The sequence below is a fragment of the Lepidochelys olivacea genome, assembly GCF_965140295.1.
Source record: "Lepidochelys olivacea isolate rLepOli2 genome assembly, chromosome: 2".
NCBI lineage: Eukaryota > Metazoa > Chordata > Testudines > Cheloniidae > Lepidochelys > Lepidochelys olivacea.
In genome coordinates this window covers 224,304,067-224,323,207 of record NC_140412.1, presented here as the reverse complement: position 1 = coordinate 224,323,207, position 19,141 = coordinate 224,304,067, and the positions used below count along the sequence as shown (strand labels likewise).

At 44.6% G+C, this 19,141-nt stretch overlaps 1 protein-coding gene across 1 annotated transcript in view; it reads right to left on the bottom strand.

Moving 5' to 3' along the window:
* The window catches only part of CALCR (calcitonin receptor), a 278,935-nt gene that overhangs the window by 46,260 nt on the left and 213,534 nt on the right, over positions 1–19,141 (bottom strand). Inside the window, exon 8 of the mRNA XM_084620901.1 lies at positions 2,465–2,618. Coding sequence (XP_084477027.1) covers positions 2,465–2,618 — 154 coding nt within the window. The remainder of the gene's footprint in view (positions 1–2,464; positions 2,619–19,141) is intronic.

Sequence of the window (19,141 nt, the reverse complement as noted above, 5' to 3'; positions counted from 1 at the left end):
CCAGCCAGTGATAAATATGACAAATCCCTACAAGCGAGCCCTGTTCTTGCTATGGCACAAAATGGAGTTAGGCTTGAGTGCACTTTCAGTTACATTGTGAAAGAATCTGTTTCAGCATGGCCCTAACCAATGATCCCCCATTGAATTAAATGCAGTTCAGGCTGTTTGAAACAGCAAAACAGAGTGTAACTGAGTGCATTTGAAACTATTTCTCCTGACCAGTGATTTAGGGGTAATTTACTAAAACACTGAAATAATAACAGATAAAGAAAGGGATCTCAGAAGGGAATGTTGCTCGAACAAATCATGCTAGAAATACACAGTTGCCTCAAGGGTCAACATATTACAGAACCTATTCAATTATTTTAATTACCTCCGCACGGGGAAGCATGGGGAACTTTCTCAGATATTTTCTTTTCTTTAAAAGCTATGTTTTACTATTGCTTTAGTGGGTCTGGTAAATAAAGCGAGCTCGCCTAGTACTGAAATTGACAGCGCTGAAATCAGATTATTGTTATAGTTATATAGTATACATATACAGTGTTTTCAAACACAGTTGAGTCACATTCACTAGCCATGAAATGAGAATTTACACAACAATTTACTGTGTAAACTAAGGGCCAATGACATGATGACATGTCTTATAGTGGCAGCCATGCCCTAGAACTTCCAGCCAACTTTTGAACTTTCTAAGTGGCTACTCTGTTTTAATGTGTAGAAAGGAAACATTTAAACGTGACACAAAAAGAAAGGTGTTTGTTTCACTGTTCTCCTATTTGGGCCTGATCCACCACAATAAATCTGAACCTTCTGAACTGTGGAGCCTTCATAAGGCCGATGTTCTTGCTCTAGCACAGGTCAGCTATTCAACTGACAGACACGCTGCACATACCTTTCCCCAATTATGAAGTTGTCCAAGGATAAAAAGACTTCCCCCTATTTAGGGCTCATAATGTTCCATGCATTTTTAAATCTTAGAGTATGCAAAATCCCTCCCTTCCCATGAACGTTGCTAATCTCACAAGAAAGGGAGAGACAATTTCTATCTACTCTGGAATTTACAGGATGGAGATGTTCTCCGGGGCTTAAACTGGGAGAAGCTTTTAAGTTCTGTTTAATTCTTAAGGTTTCTGATCAGTGGTGGTGTGCCATGGAGTACTGAGTCCCATATAGCTCAGGAACTGAGGAGACTGCCACACTCTTAAGTGATCCCTCCCAGGGAAAGGAGCGAAGCATTGCATTTTGCTGTCTCTGTCTATAAAGGAATCATAGAATCATAGAAGATTAGGGTTGGAAGAGACCTCAGGAGGTCATCTAGTCCAACCCCCTGCTCAAAGCAGGACCAACCCCAACTAAATTAACCTGTCATGGGAGGCCTGAGAAGTGGTCAGGGAGGAATTGAGCAACAGATGCAGGTTCAAGTCAGTTCTCATTTTTGTCCCATCTAGTTTATACCTAAGCCCACAATTTTTTTTCCTGGTGAGGTTTGGTTTCTTCCTACCATAAATGAAAAGAAGCTCAGCAGACATGAATCTTGCAGAGGGGGTGCTGGACAGCACAGGGTAAATTCTGTCGGCTGCCTCTTGGGTTTGTAATAGATAGACATGGGCAAAGAATCCTGAAATGAGAAGCATGAGAAAGACCTCTGAGCTGCTTCCCAGATGTGTTAGTGAGTTCTGTGATATGGGCTGGGCACTCGTTCACCGAGAATTGGAATGAGACCAGAAATTCGTTATCTGTAGCCAGCTAAAGAAAGTATTGATGGTAAGGGCTTTCTGTCACCACTTACCTGGGCTGAATTTACAGCAAATACTTTTAAAATGAAAGAGTCTGCATCCCACTGTAAGGGACTGGCTGTGTGTATGTGCATGTGTTGCCTGTTAGTGGCCAAACAACTGAGGAGGATGAGGGCTACCACTATTATTACTCCTAGACAAGAGACATGTTTTACAGACTCAGAAGAGGCCTGCATATTTGGAGCTGAAGGAGCATAACTCTAGACACAGCTCCCTAGGTTGTGTGCATGTGATTTACATTGTCATTGGATCTGTTCTCTGCAGCACATGGATTTGTAACATCAGTTACAGGGCATTGAGGATGTTTACTTACTTATCTGTATATCGCTCTGAGATACTTAGACATATTACCTTATATTTTGGGGGTTAGAAATTTACATGTTCAACACTTAGCCATTTCTTCCAAGACTACCATCATCAAGGATACCAACTACTACTATCACAGACATGTGTGTATTAATTACGAGTGCACACACTGTCCTGTGCAAATAAATGAAATCCAGTTCAAATTTAGGCTCCCAAGAGATCAAACTTAGGTTCTAATACACACCCTTGAATAAAGCTAGTTCATGTGTGCAAGTGGTGGCAGGATCGGGTCCCTAGCGTATAAAAGTGCCATAAACATTGGAAAGAAGCGACCGAGAAGATATGAATTGTAAAATACATACCCCAGCCCAAGAGGTAATACCAGTGCAAACGCTGCTCTTCAGCAAATACTGCCACCACAATTAGAGTGTGAAGATATATGCCCTCGCAGAGCATCCAGAAGTAGTTACAACCCAGCATGTACTGGTGAAAAAACTGCAGCACCTTGCAGCTTACCTGTCAGACAAATTGGAGAGTAGTAAACTGTAGATCTGGACAGACAATGGTTTACAAACTGTATCCAAGCAGACAAACAAAAGATCAGTGCCAAGCTTCAAAGACAACATTTCCTAGCATTTGCTAGATTTCTTCAGCAAATGTCATTGACAGAGCTATAACATATTCATACATCAGAAAAATGGAGTCAATGTATCTCATAATTGATAAAAATCAGGTGCCAACAGCAAAATTAAAACAAGCATGATCTGGTAAAACCACACTTCAAAACACTTTCAGTCTGATAAGTTTTAGAACTGAAGTAAACAACTTTTTCTAAAAAGCCCAGACAAGTTCTGTGCAGAAGAGTTAAACAACTGAGTCTGTCCAAATGTCTAATTCAGCTGTTTTATTTTGCATTTATTCAAATAATTACTAGCTATAAACAGCTCTCCTGTTTGATTTTATACTAATGATCCACAAAGATATATACAAGGGATGCACCATATTTACAGGTGTGTCTACACTTAGAATGCTAGAGCAGCCCAGCTGTAGTGCTTCAGTGTAGACACTACCTACTCCGAGAGGAAGCGTTTTCCTGTCAGCAGAGATCTTCCACCTCCCCGAGAGGCAATAACTAGGTTGACAGAATAATTCTTCCATCAACCTAGCGCGATCTAAATGGGGACGTAGGTTGGCTTAACAATGCCATTGAGAGGTGTGGATTTTTCACACCCCTTGCTGATGTAGTTAAACTGACCTAATTTTCTAGTGTAGACCACACCTAGAGCTCTTATTCACTGCCTACTGAGGACGAACTGCTATTGGACTCAGTGGGAGTTTCTCCTGGTTAATGTGCCATGAATGCTGAGGAGGGCCTCTAAAGGTATATACAGTATTACAGTACTTTCCACTGCTCTTACGGAAGCAAAAAACAAGGGGGAAAAAGGAGGAGAGGTGTTACAAAAGGCCAGACTGTGCCCAGCTCCTGTGACATTTTTCCAAAAAGGAAGAAGGTGTGAGGATTCTCTCACCTTGGTGACCTCTAGGAGAGGTTAAATGTAACTGCAATCCTTGCACTCGCTTGAGCACAAGCCCTGCATGAAGCCATTGCTACTAGAAACCTGAAATGGGGCCATGGCCATTGGCTCACAGGTTGTGAAGGGAAGTCCAGTTGTCTACCATTTTCTGCCTACCTGCCAAAGCTCCAATGGTGCGGAGCAACTCTGTATCTCCCCCTAAATGGGTTAGTGTCAGTGAAGCACAGTCAAGCTGAGAGGATTGAGCAGGACAAGGCCAGTTGCCTTTACAGTTCAAGGTTTCCAGTTCTCTATAAACCAAACCTTATTGCCACAGGGTATGAGGAGAATTCTGTTTGTATACAGAGGGGCTCCTTGCATCCCAACATGCAAGGAGGTTTTGAGGATGCGATGAGCTAGGCTGTTGCTGCAGTGTCTGCGTGAATCCACTGGCTTGTGGCAAGGAAGCACAGGAGCCTCAGAACACCAAGGCTGCAATGGTGACTGTTGAGTGACAGCTGCCATTCTGTGGCTGAAGCAGCAGATTCCTTCCCATTGCTTCTGTCGAGCTCCCCAGGGCACAGCCTGATTACTTGGGCTGTGAGGTGGGTTTAGGCTTTATTTGCCTCTTTAGTGACAAAGAAGACATTATTTTCTGTCACACAAGCAGAGTACTGTACATATTATCTCTTTCTGGAGGGCTCAGCCTGCTCCTCTTGGCTAAAAAGGCTTGTTTTATCACTCCTTAAAACTGTCTTTTCTAGCTATAAAGCACACACATTTACTTGTGTTTCAATATCTGGGTGTGAATTTCAAGGCTCAGGAAAATGCAGAGCTGACAGAATTAACTTGCAGGGCTGACTTTATTTTTTATCATTTCTTTTTCCACTCTATACACAGGCAGACTAGGCAGTTCATCATTTTCCACGGTGCGGCTGAGTAGCTTTGACAAAGCATACAGACAGAGGAGTAGGATGTAATACAGATGTCTTGTAGGAAAAAAATAAAATCCTGTTTTTTATATTGGCAAATGTGCTCATTATGCTGCTTAATTGTGTCTCATATTGTTTTTCACAAGTCTGGGTCAATATGTGCCATGCCTCAGCCCTTGGCATGTGCTGAATATAGCCTGTCAGCTGGGGGCCAACCTTTCTCCATTCACTTTTTATTGATCGCTCATCCTCTTAAGCATTGCCTTGGCTGACAGGCACACAGAGATCTATAAAGATTGCTGTTGAATCTTACTGGCTTTTTACCTGACATAAAGTAACTATGCCAAGGTCTAAAATGTCTGTGGACTTCCGTGGTGAACTCATCACTATCTTGTAGACAGAGTGGATCAAGATGAGCATATCTTACATCTGGCCAGCACTCCCTCAAGTGTTGGAGGGCACCAGCTTGGCACCTTCAGACACACGTTGCATCTAGCAGCTATTACGAATCATGGTAATTGTCTGAGAGTGCCGCCTACGGCCACAGTGTCTTCTGTGTGAGTACTGAATGGTCATGTGCTGGGTGCCCCTGTCCCACGTTAAACACCAGACTGCGTAAGACCACTCCACTTGGTAGTGCTGACTCTGGTAATGGTGCTGTAGAGTCGATTGGCAATGGCTGGGGTTAGGGAGAGGAAGAAATGATTGGCAGATGCTGCCTGATGCTTTCTGGCCAGCCACTGCCAAATCAACAATTTTGTATTTCCCATCTGAAATGGTAATGAATCTGGAGTTCATTGCACTGTGAATGGCAGCTGCAGTTGCATTTTTCCACCAGGTATATATGCACACTTGTAGGGTAATTTGACCAAAACCAGTTATTGTCATAATTTTCTCTTCACATGTAAGATCTAACGCACACATAAGCACAGTGCAAGTTTCATGGATACTAACTGTATTTATTTCCCATGATGCAACACTTCCCAAGCTTCATTTTCTTTATATTTATTTCCCCTTCCCAAACAATTAAAGTTTGTAGCTTTCTAAATTCAATTCTGTACCTACCTGACAAGCTAATCCCCACACACCCATTTCAATTTACGGCTTCTTTGAGGCACTTAGTCACTAGATATGCAATAGGTTTAAGGAAACTATCAGGCTAGGCATGAGGGATGAATTTGATTACGCTTGGATCACATCTCATTAATTTGAGAATAAATTCAAAAATGTTGGCTTGAATGGTTTAAACATGGCAATCCATCAAGATGGATCATGTTTAATGAACATTATTCAAAACATGGAGCAAATCAGTTTTTGCTTACGATGAACAAAACAGTACAGCATCTTTCATTTGTGTACAAGTGGTGTCATGGAATTTGTGTGGAACAGCTACAGTCACAAGCAGCATTTTTCTTAGTCCTTGTCAGTTCTATTAACGTGAAAGAAAAAGAACGAATGCTGAAGAAGAATTTACATTATAATTGGCAGGCACAGTTACCAAGTCATTTGGCAGGTTATTAAAAAATGCTGACAAATATAGAAGCACTGTATCAGCACAGATTTGTCTGAGCTATGAAAAACCACGCCTGCTCTAAACTAGGTCTCTGTAAAGTGCTTATGTTACTGTAACAATTATACTGAAACTGCAAAAAGTTAAAGGAACAACTCTTCCACCATTTACATGCCTGATAACTTTGACTTGCATAATTAATTTAAAAAAGTAATTTAATGTGGCTCCGTCATATGTTACGCTCAAGTGACATCGGTATCACTATGCCGCTCAGGGGTGTGAAAAATCCACACCCCTGAACAACACAGTTATACCAACCTAACTCCTGGTGTACACAGCGCTGTGCCGATAGGAGATCTTCTCCCGTCAACACAGCTACCGCCTCTTGTGGAGGTGAATTCATTACACTGATGGGAGGAGCTCTACCCTTTGCATAGTAGCATCTTCACTGAAACACTACAGTGGCACAACTTCACTGGTGCAGCTGTGCTGCTGCAGCATTTTAAGCGTAGACTTGCCCTTAGAGTATAAGCTTTTGGGGGAAGGGACTGTCTCCTTGTTATGAGTCTGTAAAGAGCCTAGCACAATTGGGCCCTGGCTTCTAGGTGAAACCACATTAAAAATAAATACAGCAATATTATTTTATCATTATTATTAATAAAAATAATAAAAAATATTCTGCTATCTACAACCCACACATTTCTTGGAGACATTTCCAGCTACAATACATAACAGAAATAATGCAGGGGATACAGAAACTGATCGGAACATCCCTACATGGGAAAGTCATATTTTCTCTTACACGTAATCTGTCCAATTAAATTTTAGCAAGACAAGCCAGAGGCTGGATTTTGTGATGCTCTCGAGGTCTACAGCCCTGATCCTGCCAGAAGATCCACAGCCGAGCTCCATTCAGAGATTTCATGGGGGTCCGCTCATGTGGATCGTCTTGCAAGACTCAGACATAAGATAGATTTCAGAGTAACAGCCGTGTTAGTCTGTATTTGCAAAAAGAAAAGGAGTACTTGTGGCACCTTAGAGACTAACCAATTTATTTGAGCATAAGCTTTCGTGAAGTGAGCTGTAGCTCACGAAAGCTTACGCTCAAAGACATAAGATATGCATTATACTGCAAGTTACATTTTATCTGTTCCTCTGTTAACACAAGGGCACTTGCTCATATATACTTGACACTTCTCAGATAAGACTTTCCATACCACTTGATCACCTCTGAATAAAAACCACTATTCAAGAACAAAGCATCAATTATTATTACTATATTATTATCAAAATCCATGAGGATTATATACAAATAGCATAACACCGTAAAATATCATATACCATGAATCACTGTTTGAAACTAGACAGATTTTTCATACCTTCTCATTAGTTTGGATGAATGGGGCAAATTTCGGTCACAGCTTTGGACACAGCTGAAGAAAGTCTCATTGATTTCCTGCCTTCCCTCCCTCAGAGCTGTTCCCTACAGTATTCAGGGTGTCAGGCTGACCTGGCGATCTGGTGTTTCTACCTCCCTGGGCCAGCTTTGAATAATCTAGTTCTAAGAGTATTAGAGCAAGTGCTGACTACACAGAATAAAACCTCTCATTCTAATTACCTCTGTTTATTTGTGATCAGTCTGGGTGTGCATACAATTTATGTTCAAACAATTTCAGAGAAACCGCTCTGTGACAATGAGCCAGACAAGGTTATTATTTTATATTAAGCCATCTATGTGGGCCAGATTAAGTCAAAAGGTGCCAAATTTGCCTCAGTTTTAAAGAGAAATAAACATATTAGATCCTCACTTGGGGGTCAGTCAGTACAGTTCCATTGACTTCAGTAGAGCTCTCCTGATATATATTAGCTGACGATCTGCTCCATTGCATAGTTGTACTGACTGCTGCAGTAGCTGTATGTGATTTATTATCGGCATTCAGTTTGAAGGCAATAAAATATTTTCTCAGACATTCTTATTTAGCATTAAAAGGGAGTGTGTTGGGTTTCAACTACTGAGCTGCTTCATAGTTTTTTCTGGTTATTAGGTTATTATTCTAGGAAAGTATCCTTAAATTCCAAGTATCCGTATTTTGGACAAATAAGCAGTAAAGGACTTTTCCAAAGTAATGTTATGCTAAGCATTGTGACTCTAAAAAACTGGCTATCAGAACACATCATACCTGCTCATATGTCAGTGCCTATTTTCAGAAGTTTATGACTCACCCATTAAAACATGTTCCAGTCAGAAATATGGCACACAGGCTCTCAGACTAAGATGGAAGTTTTAATATACTTTTTTAAAATTTAAATTTAAAAAATAAAATGGACACAGCTTAGAGGTACACTGCATTCTGTGTAGTTCAGGGACATAGTATGTAACGTTTTAAAAGGGTACAATTTTCAAAAGTACCTACATGATGTAGAATCCTAAGTCTCATTTCCAAAAATGACTTAGGAACTTACCCAAAGTCTCACTGAAAGTAGAATAGGAATTAAGTTTCTAAGGGACATATGTGTAAAGGTATTTAGGTTCCTGCAGGTGCAGGTTTTCAAAAGGCACCTAGGTGCCTAACTCCCATAGGTGTCTAAACACTTTTGAACATCCCACTAGGTGCTAGTTCCATGTAGGCATCTGTCATAAATATAAAGGGAAGGGTAAACCCCTTTGAAATCCCTCCTGGCCAGGGGAAAGCTCCTCTCACCTGTAAAGGGTTAAGAAGCTAAAGGTAACCTCGCTGGCCAAAATGACCAATGAGGAGACAAGATACTTTCAAAAGCTGGGAGGAGGGAGAGAAACAAAGGGTCTGTGTCTGTCTATATGCTGGTCTTTACCGGGGATAGACCAGGAATGGAGTCTTAGAACTTTTAGTAAGTAATCTAGCTAGGTATGTGTTAGATTATGATTTCTTTAAATGGCTGAGAAAAGAATTGTGCTGAATAGAATAACTATTTCTGTCTGTGTATCTTTTTTGTAACTTAAGGTTTTGCCTAGAGGGGTTCTCTATGTTTTTGACTCTAATTACCCTGTAAGATATCTACCATCCTGATTTTACAGGGGGGATTTCTTTATTTCTATTTACTTCTATTTTTATTAAAAGTCGTCTTGTAAGAAAACTGAATGCTTTTTCATTGTTCTCAGATCCAAGGGTTTGGGTCTGTGGTCACCTATGCAAATTGGTGAGGCTTTTATTCCAACATTTCCCAGGAAAGGGGGGTGCAAGTGTTGGGAGGATTGTTCATTGTTCTTAAGATCCAAGGGTCTGGGTCTGTAGTCACCTAGGCAAATTGGTGAGGCATTTTACCAAACCTTGTCCAGGAAGTGGGGTGCAAGGTTTTGGGAAGTATTTTGGGGGGAAGGACGCGTCCAAACAGCTCTTCCCCAGTAACCAGTATTAGTTTGGTGGTGGTAGCGGCCAGTCCAAGGACAACGGAAGGAAAGGAAGTCCAGAAAGCAGCTGAAACTGAAAGCAGCTTGTTTTTTCTCTGCTTTGTGGCCAAGCAGAGACAAAAGGGGATTATCTTTGTGAATTGCAGGTTTTCTTTGCCTGGAGGCAGGGTACTTAACTCCTGCAGGGAACTTCACAGTCTTCCAACCCAGAGTTTTTTTTCTTTTTCTTTTCTTCCTAAAAGTAAATAGGGGGTGTGTGTTCTACCCATTTGCTTTTTCTTTGGGCTGGGTAAGCAGGTTTCCAAGTAGTTGGAGGTTTTTTGCTTTAATTTGGGCCCAGAGAAGAGACAAGGGAATTGTCTTTTTCTGTAGGCTGACAGTCACTATCAGAGAATAGGTATTCTATTCCAGCACAGCAAAATTTTACAGCCAAGTTTTGTTTGTTTATTTCTAAACCTCGGGTGTAAAGTTAGTTAAAAACAGAGAGGTTAGAATGACCAAATCTGCAGCTCGACTACAGCTGGAATTAGCCAAATTTCAGGCTGAGGAAAAACAAAGGGAACATGAAAGACAGATAGAACTCATGCGGCTGGAGAAGGAGGTACAGGAGGCTGCCCACAAGAGGGAAATGGAGGCAAGGAAGCATGTGGAGGAGGAGAAGGAAAAAGAGAGGAAGCATGTGGAGGAGGAGAAGGAAAAAGAGAGGAAGCATGTGGAGGAGGAGAAGGAAAAAGAGAGGAAGCATGTGGAGGAGGTGGAGAGGATAAAGGCCCGGCAGAATATACCAACAAACCCTAACAATCCTTCTCCAGGTACCACTTCCCATCCCAGAAAGTTCCCCACCTACAAGGCAGGTGATGATACTGAGGCCTTCTTAGAAAACTTCGAAAGGGCCTGCCTTGGGTACAACATCTCTACTGACCAGTACATGGTAGAGCTGAGGCCGCAGCTCAGTGGACCCTTAGCTGAGGTGGCAGCTGAAATGCCTAAAGAACACATGAACAAGTATGAACTGTTTAAATCCAAGGCGAGAGTCAGAATGGGGATAACACCCGAGCAGTCTCGTCGGAGGTTCCGAGCCCTAAGGTGGAAACCAGACATGTCATTTACCCGACATGCCTACCACATTGTGAAACATTGGGATGCCTGGATATCAGGAGCAAGTGTTGAATCTCCAGTAAATTTGCCCTTCCTAATTCAAATGGATCAATTCTTAGAGGGTGTTCCTGAGGAAATAGATACATCCTAGATGGGAAACCCAAAACTGTAATCGAGGCAGGAGAGATTGGAGCCAGATGGGTGGAGGTGGCAGAGAAGAAGAAAACTGGTCGCAGTTGGAGCGGAGACCAGAAGGGACCACCCCAGACCACACCCTATTACCGGGGGCCACCCAAGGCCCCACCTACCTCCCAAAGAACCCTCCAGACCCCTTATCGTCCCACCACCCCATTCTCCAGCAACCCACCTCGCCCCGGTGACCCGTCAGCTGGACGATGTTTTAAATGTAACGAGCTGGGGCATGTAAAGGCCAACTGCCCCAAGAACCCCAACAGATTACAGTTCATTGCACCGGAATCACCCCAGAGGTCTGCAGGCCCAGATACCTCCCAGATACCCTTGGAGCGGAGGGAAACTGTGAGTGTGGGTGGGAAGAAGGTCACCGCGTGGAGGGACACCGGAGCACAAGTGTCAGCTATCCATGCTTCCTTAGTGGACCCCAATTTAATCAACCCAGAGATCCAAGTGACGATTCAACCCTTCAAGTCCAACTCTTTCAATTTGCCTTCAGCCAAGTTGCCTGTCCAGTACAAGGGCTGGTCAGGAATGTGGACTTTTGCAGTCTATGATGATTATCCCATCCCCATGCTGTTGGGGGAAGACTTGGCCAATCATGTGAAGCAGGCCAAGAGGGTGGGAACGGTCACCCGCAGCCAGGCTAAACAAGCCGTGAGGCCTAGCTCTGTTCCGGAAACTTCTATCAGGACCCGGTCAGAGGTGATGGACCCAGACCCCAGGCCAATGTCTGCAACAGCAGTAGTGGATCCAGTTCCAGAGACCCAGGTGGAACCAGTCCCAGAACCGGAACCAGCCGAACAACCAACACCAGACCCAGTGTCAGCACTGAATCCAATACTTGCAACCTCAACACCAGAGGGCCCCACCGACCCTGAACTGGCAGCAGCAAATAACCCGACCCAAGAGGCTCAGCCGGAGCCTGAATCCCAACATAGTGCACCAGCGGAGAGCGGTTCACAGTCAACAGAAACAGCTCCATCCCCTATATCGCTTCCAGAGGGACCAAGCCTAGGTCCACAATCCAATGAGGAACTGATGTCTCCAGCATCAAGGGAACAGTTCCAGACCGAACAGGAAGCAGATGAAAGCCTCCAGAGAGCTTGGACGGCGGCACGGAGCAACCCACCGCCTCTCAGCTCTTCTAATCGATCCAGGTTTGTTGTAGAAAGAGGACTTTTATACAAGGAAACTCTTTCTGGGGGACACCAGGAAGACTGGCATCCTCAGAGACAGTTGGTAGTTCCAACTAAATACCGGGCCAAGCTCTTGAGCTTAGCCCATGATCATCCTAGTGGCCATGCTGGGGTGAACAGGACCAAAGACCGTTTGGGGGGGTCATTCCACTGGGAGGGAATGGGCAAGGATGTTTCTACCTATGTCCAGTCTTGTGAGGTGTGCCAAAGAGTGGGAAAACCCCAAGACCAGGTCAAAGCCCCTCTCCAGCCACTCCCCATCATTGAAGTTCCATTTCAGCGAGTAGCTGTGGATATTCTGGGTCCTTTTCCGAAAAAGACACCCAGAGGAAAGCAGTACATACTGACTTTCATGGATTTTGCCACCCGATGGCCGGAAGCCATGACTGGAAAAAGGCTAATGTAGTGCCAATCTTTAAAAAAGGGAAGAAGGAAGATCCTGGGAACTACAGGCCAGTCAGCCTCACCTCAGTCCCTGGAAAAATCATGGAGCAGGTCCTCAAAGAATCAATCCTGAAGCACTTGCATGAGAGGAAAGTGATCAGGAACAGCCAGCATGGATTCACCAAGGGAAGGTCATGCCTGACTAATCTAATCGCCTTTTATGATGAGATTACTGGTTCTGTGGATGAAGGGAAAGCAGTGGATGTATTGTTTCTTGACTTTAGCAAAGCTTTTGACACGGTCTCCCATAGTATTCTTGTCAGCAAGTTAAGGAAGTATGGGCTGGATGAATGCACTATAAGGTGGGTAGAAAGCTGGCTAAATTGTCGGGCTCAACGGGTAGTGATCAATGGCTCCATGTCTAGTTGGCAGCCGGTATCAAGTGGAGTGCCCCAAGGGTCGGTCCTGGGGCCGGTTTTATTCAATATCTTCATAAATGATCTGGAGGATGGTGTGGATTGCACTCTCAGCAAATTTGCGGATGATACTAAACTGGGAGGAGTGGTAGATACGCTGGAGGGGAGGGATAGGATACAGAAGGACCTAGACCAATTGGAAGATTGGGCCAAAAGGAATCTGATGAGGTTCAATAAGGATAAGTTCAGGGTCCTGCACTTAGGACGGAAGAACCCAATGCACAGCTACAGACTAGGGACCGAATGGCTAGGCAGCAGTTCTGCAGAAAAGGACCTAGGGGTGACAGTGGACGAGAAGCTGGATATGAGTCAGCAGTGTGCCCTTGTTGCCAAGAAGGCCAATGGCATTTTGGGATGTATAAGTAGGGGCATAGCGAGCAGATCGAGGGACGTGATCGTTCCCCTCTATTCGACATTGGTGAGGCCTCATCTGGAGTACTGTGTCCAGTTTTGGGCCCCACACTTCAAGAAGGATGTGGATAAATTGGAGAGAGTCCAGCGAAGGGCAACAAAAATGATTAGGGGACTGGAACACATGAGTTATGAGGAGAGGCTGAGGGAGCTGGGATTGTTTAGCCTGCAGAAGAGAAGAATGAGGGGGGATTTGATAGCTGCTTTCAACTACCTGAAAGGGGGTTCCAAAGAGGATGGCTCTAGACTGTTCTCAATGGTAGCAGATGACAGAACGAGGAGTAATGGTCTCAAGTTGCAGTGGGGGAGGTTTAGATTGGATATTAGGAAAAACTTTTTCACTAAGAGGGTGGTGAAACACTGGAATGCGTTACCTAGGGAGGTGGTAGAATCTCCTTCCTTAGAGGTTTTTAAGGTCAGGCTTGACAAAGCCCTGGCTGGGATGATTTAACTGGGAATTGGTCCTGCTTTGAGCAGGGGGTTGGACTAGATGACCTTCTGGGGTCCCTTCCAACCCTGATATTGTATGATTCTATGATTCTAAGCAGTAGCTCTAAGCAACACCAGGGCTAAAAGTGTGTGCCAGGCACTAGCAGACATTTTTGCCAGGGTAGGTTGGCCCTCCGACATCCTCACAGATGCAGGGACTAATTTCCTGGCAGGAACTATGAAAAACCTTTGGGAAGCTCATGGGGTAAATCACTTGGTTGCCACTCCTTACCACCATCAAACAAATGGCATGGTGGAGAAGTTTAATGGAACTTTGGGGGCCATGATACGTAAATTCGTAAATGAGCACTCCTAGTGTTTGGGACCTAGTGTTGCAGCAGTTGCTCTTTGCCTACAGAGCTGTACCACATCCCAGTTTAGGGTTTTCCCCATTTGAACTTGTATATGGCCGTGAGGTTAAGGGGCCATTGCAGTTGGTGAAGCAGCAATGGGAGGGATTTACACCTTCTCCAGGAACTAACATTCTGGACTTTGTAACCAACCTACAAAACACCCTCCGAACCTCTTTAGCCCTTGCTAGAGAAAACTTACAGGATGCTCAAAAAGAGCAAAAAGCCTGGTATGATAAACATGCCAGAGAGCGTTCCTTCAAAGTAGGAGACCAGGTCATGGTCTTAAGGGCGCTCCAGGCCCATAAAATGGAAGCATCGTGGGAAGGGCCATTCACGGTCCAGGAGCGCCTGGGAGCTGTTAATTATCTCATAGCATTCCCCACCTCCAACCGGAAGCCTAAGGTGTACCATATTAATTCTCTAAAGCCCTTTTATTCCAGAGAATTAAAGGTTTGTCAGTTTACAGCCCAGGGAGGAGACGACGCTGAGTGGCCCAAAGGTGTCTACTACGAAGGGAAATGTGGTGGTGGTGTGGAAGAGGTGAACCTCTCCATGACCCTTGGGCGTATGCAGCGACAGCAGATCCAGGAGCTGTGCACTAGCTACGCGCCAACGTTCTCAGCCACCCCAGGACTGACTGAACGGGCATACCACTCCATTGACACAGGTAATGCTGACCCAAATTAGGGTTCAACCTTACCGGGTGTCTCCTCAAGCTAAAACTGCTATAGAACGGGAGATCCAGGATATGTTACAGATGGGTGTAATCCGCCCCTCTGAAAGTGCATGGGCATCTCCAGTGGTTCTAGTTCCCAAACCAGATTGGGAAATACGTTTTTGCGTGGACTACCATAAGCTAAATGCTGTAACTCGCCCAGACAACTATCCAATGCCACGCACAGATGAACTATTAGAGAAGCTGGGACGGGCCCAGTTCATCTCTACCTTGGACTTAACCAAGGGGTACTGGCAGGTACCGCTAGATGAATCTGTCAAGGAAAGGTCAGCCTTCTTCATGCATCTCGGGCTGTATGAATTTAATGTACTCCCTTTCGGGCTGCGAAATGCACCCGCCACTTTCCAAAGATTTGTAGATGGTCTCCTAGCGGGATTAGGAGAATATGCAGTCGCCTACCTTGACGATGTGGCCATATTTTCGGATTCCTGGGCAGACCACCTAGAACATCTACAAAAAGTCCTTGAGCGCATAAGGGAGGCAGGACTGAACTGTTAAGGCTAAGAAGTGTCAAATAGGCCTAAACAGAGTGACTTACCTTGGACACCAGGTGGGTCAAGGAACTATCAGCCCCCTACAGGCCAAAGTGGATGCTATCCAAAAGTGGCCTGTCCCAAAGTCAAAGAAACAGGTTCAATCCTTCTTAGGCTTGGCCGGTTATTACAGACGATTTGTACCACACTACAGCCAAATCGCTGCCCCACTGACAGACCTAACCAAAAAGAAACAGCCAAATGCTGTTCAGTGGACCGAAAAGTGTCAGAAGGCCTTTAACAAGCTTAAAGCGACACTCATGTCTGACCCTGTACTAAGGGCCCCAGACTTTGACAAACCTTTCCTAGTAACCACAGATGCGTCCGAGCGTGGTGTGGGAGCAGTTTTAATGCAGAAAGGACCTGATCAAGAATTCCACCCTGTAGTGTTTCTCAGCAAAAAACTGTCTGAGAGGGAAAGCAACTGGTCAGTCACTGAAAAAGAATGTTACGCCATTGTCTATGCTCTGGAAAAGCTACGCCCATATGTTTGGGGACGGCGTTTCCACCTGCAAACCGACCATGCTGCACTGAAGTGGCTTCACACCGTCAAGGAAACTAACAAAAAACTTCTTCGGTGGAGTTTAGCTCTCCAAGATTTTGATTTCGACATCCAACACATCTCAGGAGCTTCTAACAAAGTGGCTGATGCACTCTCCCGTGAAAGTTTCCCAGAATCAACTGGTTAAAATCGTCCTTGAGATGTGGAAAATATTGTTAGTCTTTATGTACTTGGTAGTATATTTAGAGATGCATGTGTCTTATTAACTCTGTTTTTCCTAGAGCTCCAGGAAGAAATCCCAGCCAGTGTTTCACCCTAGCTGAGATTTGGGGGGGCGTGTCATAAATATAAAGGGAAGGGTAAACCCCTTTGAAATCCCTCCTGGCCAGGGGAAAGCTCCTCTCACCTGTAAAGGGTTAAGAAGCTAAAGGTAACCTCGCTGGCACCTGACCAAAATGACCAATGAGGAGACAAGATACTTTCAAAAGCTGGGAGGAGGGAGAGAAACAAAGGGTTTGTGTGTCTGTCTGTAGTCGTCTTGGCCGGGGACAGAACAGGAATGGAGTCTTAGAACTTTTAGTAAGTAATCTAGCTAGGTATGTGTTAGATTATGATTTCTTTAAATGGCTGAGAAAAGAATTGTGCTGAATAGAATAACTATTTCTGTCTGTGTATCTTTTTTGTAACTTAAGGTTTTGCCTAGAGGGGTTCTCTATGTTTTTGAATCTAATTACCCTGTAAGATATCTACCATCCTGATTTTACAGGGGGGATTTCTTTATTTCTATTTACTTCTATTTTTATTAAAAGTCGTCTTGTAAGAAAACTGAATGCTTTTTCATTGTTCTCAGATCCAAGGGTTTGGGTCTGTGGTCACCTATGCAAATTGGTAAGGCTTTTATTCCAACATTTCCCAGGAAAGGGGGAGTGCAAGTGTTGGGAGGATTGTTCATTGTTCTTAAGATCCAAGGGTCTGGGTCTGTAGTCACCTAGGCAAATTGGTGAGGCTTTTTACCAAACCTTGTCCAGGAAGTGGGGTGCAAGGTTTTGGGAAGTATTTTGGGGGGAAGGACGCGTCCAAACAGCTCTTCCCCAGTAACCAGTATTAGTTTGGTGGTGGTAGCGGCCAGTCCAAGGACAACGGGTGGAATATTTTGTACCGTGGGGAAGTTTTGACCTAAGCTGGTAAAGATAAGCTTAGGAGGTTTTTCATGCAGGTCCCCACATCTGTACCCTAGAGTTCAGAGTGGGGGAGGAACCTTGACAGCATCTAAATCCAAAATTTAGGTCTCAAAACCCCCACTCAGCTACCACCTAACCTTGTAGGTGCCTGAAGTCCCTAGGCACTCAGATATCTGTGTTAAAGTTTCCATGGCACCTAAAAAGCTGTCAGTGGGCATGCACAAAGCCACCTCAATCTTGAAGCCTAGGTGGCTAGCTCATGCCTAATTCCCAGTGGGATTCTCATACTAGGCATTCCCCCTCCCCCACATCTTGCCTGTTGTGCCCAATCCAGTGGCTGCGCTCAGAAGCTGCCTAATAGGTCTTCGCATAAAACACTGATGGGGGTGCCCCAACCTTACAACCTTTAGCCCAGTGGTTAAAGCACTCACACATGAAGACCAGGGTTCCAATAATCAATGATCAAGAACTGATCATCAATAATTAATCAATAACCAAAATGTAATATGGTTTGAAATTATCAAACAATTAGAGAGAACTTGGCTAAGTCAGAGTGATTGAATGTATTAGAAAGTTAGCCCTGGTCTACACTAGGAGTTGAGGTCGAATTTAGCAGCATTAAATTGATTTAACCCTGCACCCGTCAACACAATGAAGCCCTTTTTTTCGACTTAAAGGGCTCTTAAAATCGATTTCCTTACTCCACCCCCGACAAGGGGATTAGCACTTAAATCGGCCTTGCTGGGTCGAATTTGGAGTACTGTGGAAGCAATTAGATGGTATTGGCCTCCGGGAGCTGTCCCAGAGTGCTCTGTTGTGACCGCTCTGGACAGCACTCTCAACTCAGATGCACTGGCCACGTAGACAGGAAAAGGTCCGCAAACTTTTGAATTTCAATTTCCTGTTTGCATGGTCACCTGCAGCTTGCCATGCTGGCCAGAGCTCATCAACAGAGGTGACCATGATGGAGTCCCAGAATCGCAAAAGAGCTCCAGCATGGACTGAATGGGAGGTACGGGATCTGATCGCTGTATGGGGAGAGGAATCCATGCTATCAGAACTCCGTTCCAGTTTTCTAAATGCCAAAACATTTGTCAAAATCTCCCAGGGCATGAAGGACAGAGGCCATAACAGGGATCCGAAGCAGTGCTGCGTGAAACTTAAGGAGCTGAGGCAAGCCTACCAGAAAACCAGAGAGGCAAATGGCCGCTCCGGGTCAGAGCCCCAAACATGCTGCTTCTATGATAAGCTGCATGCCATTTTAGGGGGTTCAGCCACCACTACCCCAGCCGTGTTGTTTGACTCCTTCAATGGAGATGGAGGCAACACAAAAGCAGGTTTTGGGGAGGAGGAAGATGATGATGATGATGAAGTTGTAGATAACTCACAGCAAGCAAGCGGAGAAACCGGTTTTCCCGACAGTTAGGAACTATTTCTCACCCTGGACCTGGAGCCAGTACCCCCCGAACCCATCCAAGGCTGCCTCCCGGACCCGCCAGGCAGAGATGGGACCTCTGGTGAGTGTACCTTTTAAAATACTATACATGGTTTAAAAGCAAGCATGTGAAAGGATTAATTTGCCCTGGCATTTGCGGCTCTCCTGGATGTACTCCCAAAGCCTTTGCAAAAGGTTTCTGAGGAGGGCAGCCTTATTCCGTCCATCATGGTAGGACACTTTACCACACTAGGCCAGTAGCACGTACTCGGGAATCATTGTAGAACAAAGCACTGCAGTGTATGTTTGCTGGCATTCAAACAACATACGTTCTTTATCTCTTTGTGTTATCCTCAGGAGAGTGATATCATTCATGGTCACCTGGTTGAAATAGGGTGCTTTTCTTAAGGGGACATTCAGAGGTGCCCATTCCTGCTGGGCTGTTTGCCTGTGGCTGAACAGAAATGTTCCCTATTGTTAGCCACGGGGAGGGGGGAGGGGCTAGCCACGTGGTGGGGGGAGGCAAAATGCGACCTTGGAACGAAAGCACATGTGCTGTGTATGTAATGTTAACAGCAAGGTTTACCGTGAAAGAGTGTACCCACTGTTCTATAAAATGTGTTGTTTTAAATACCACTGTCCCTTTTTTTTCCCTCCACCAGCTGCATGTGTTTCAAGGATCACAGGATCTTCTCCTTCCCAGAGG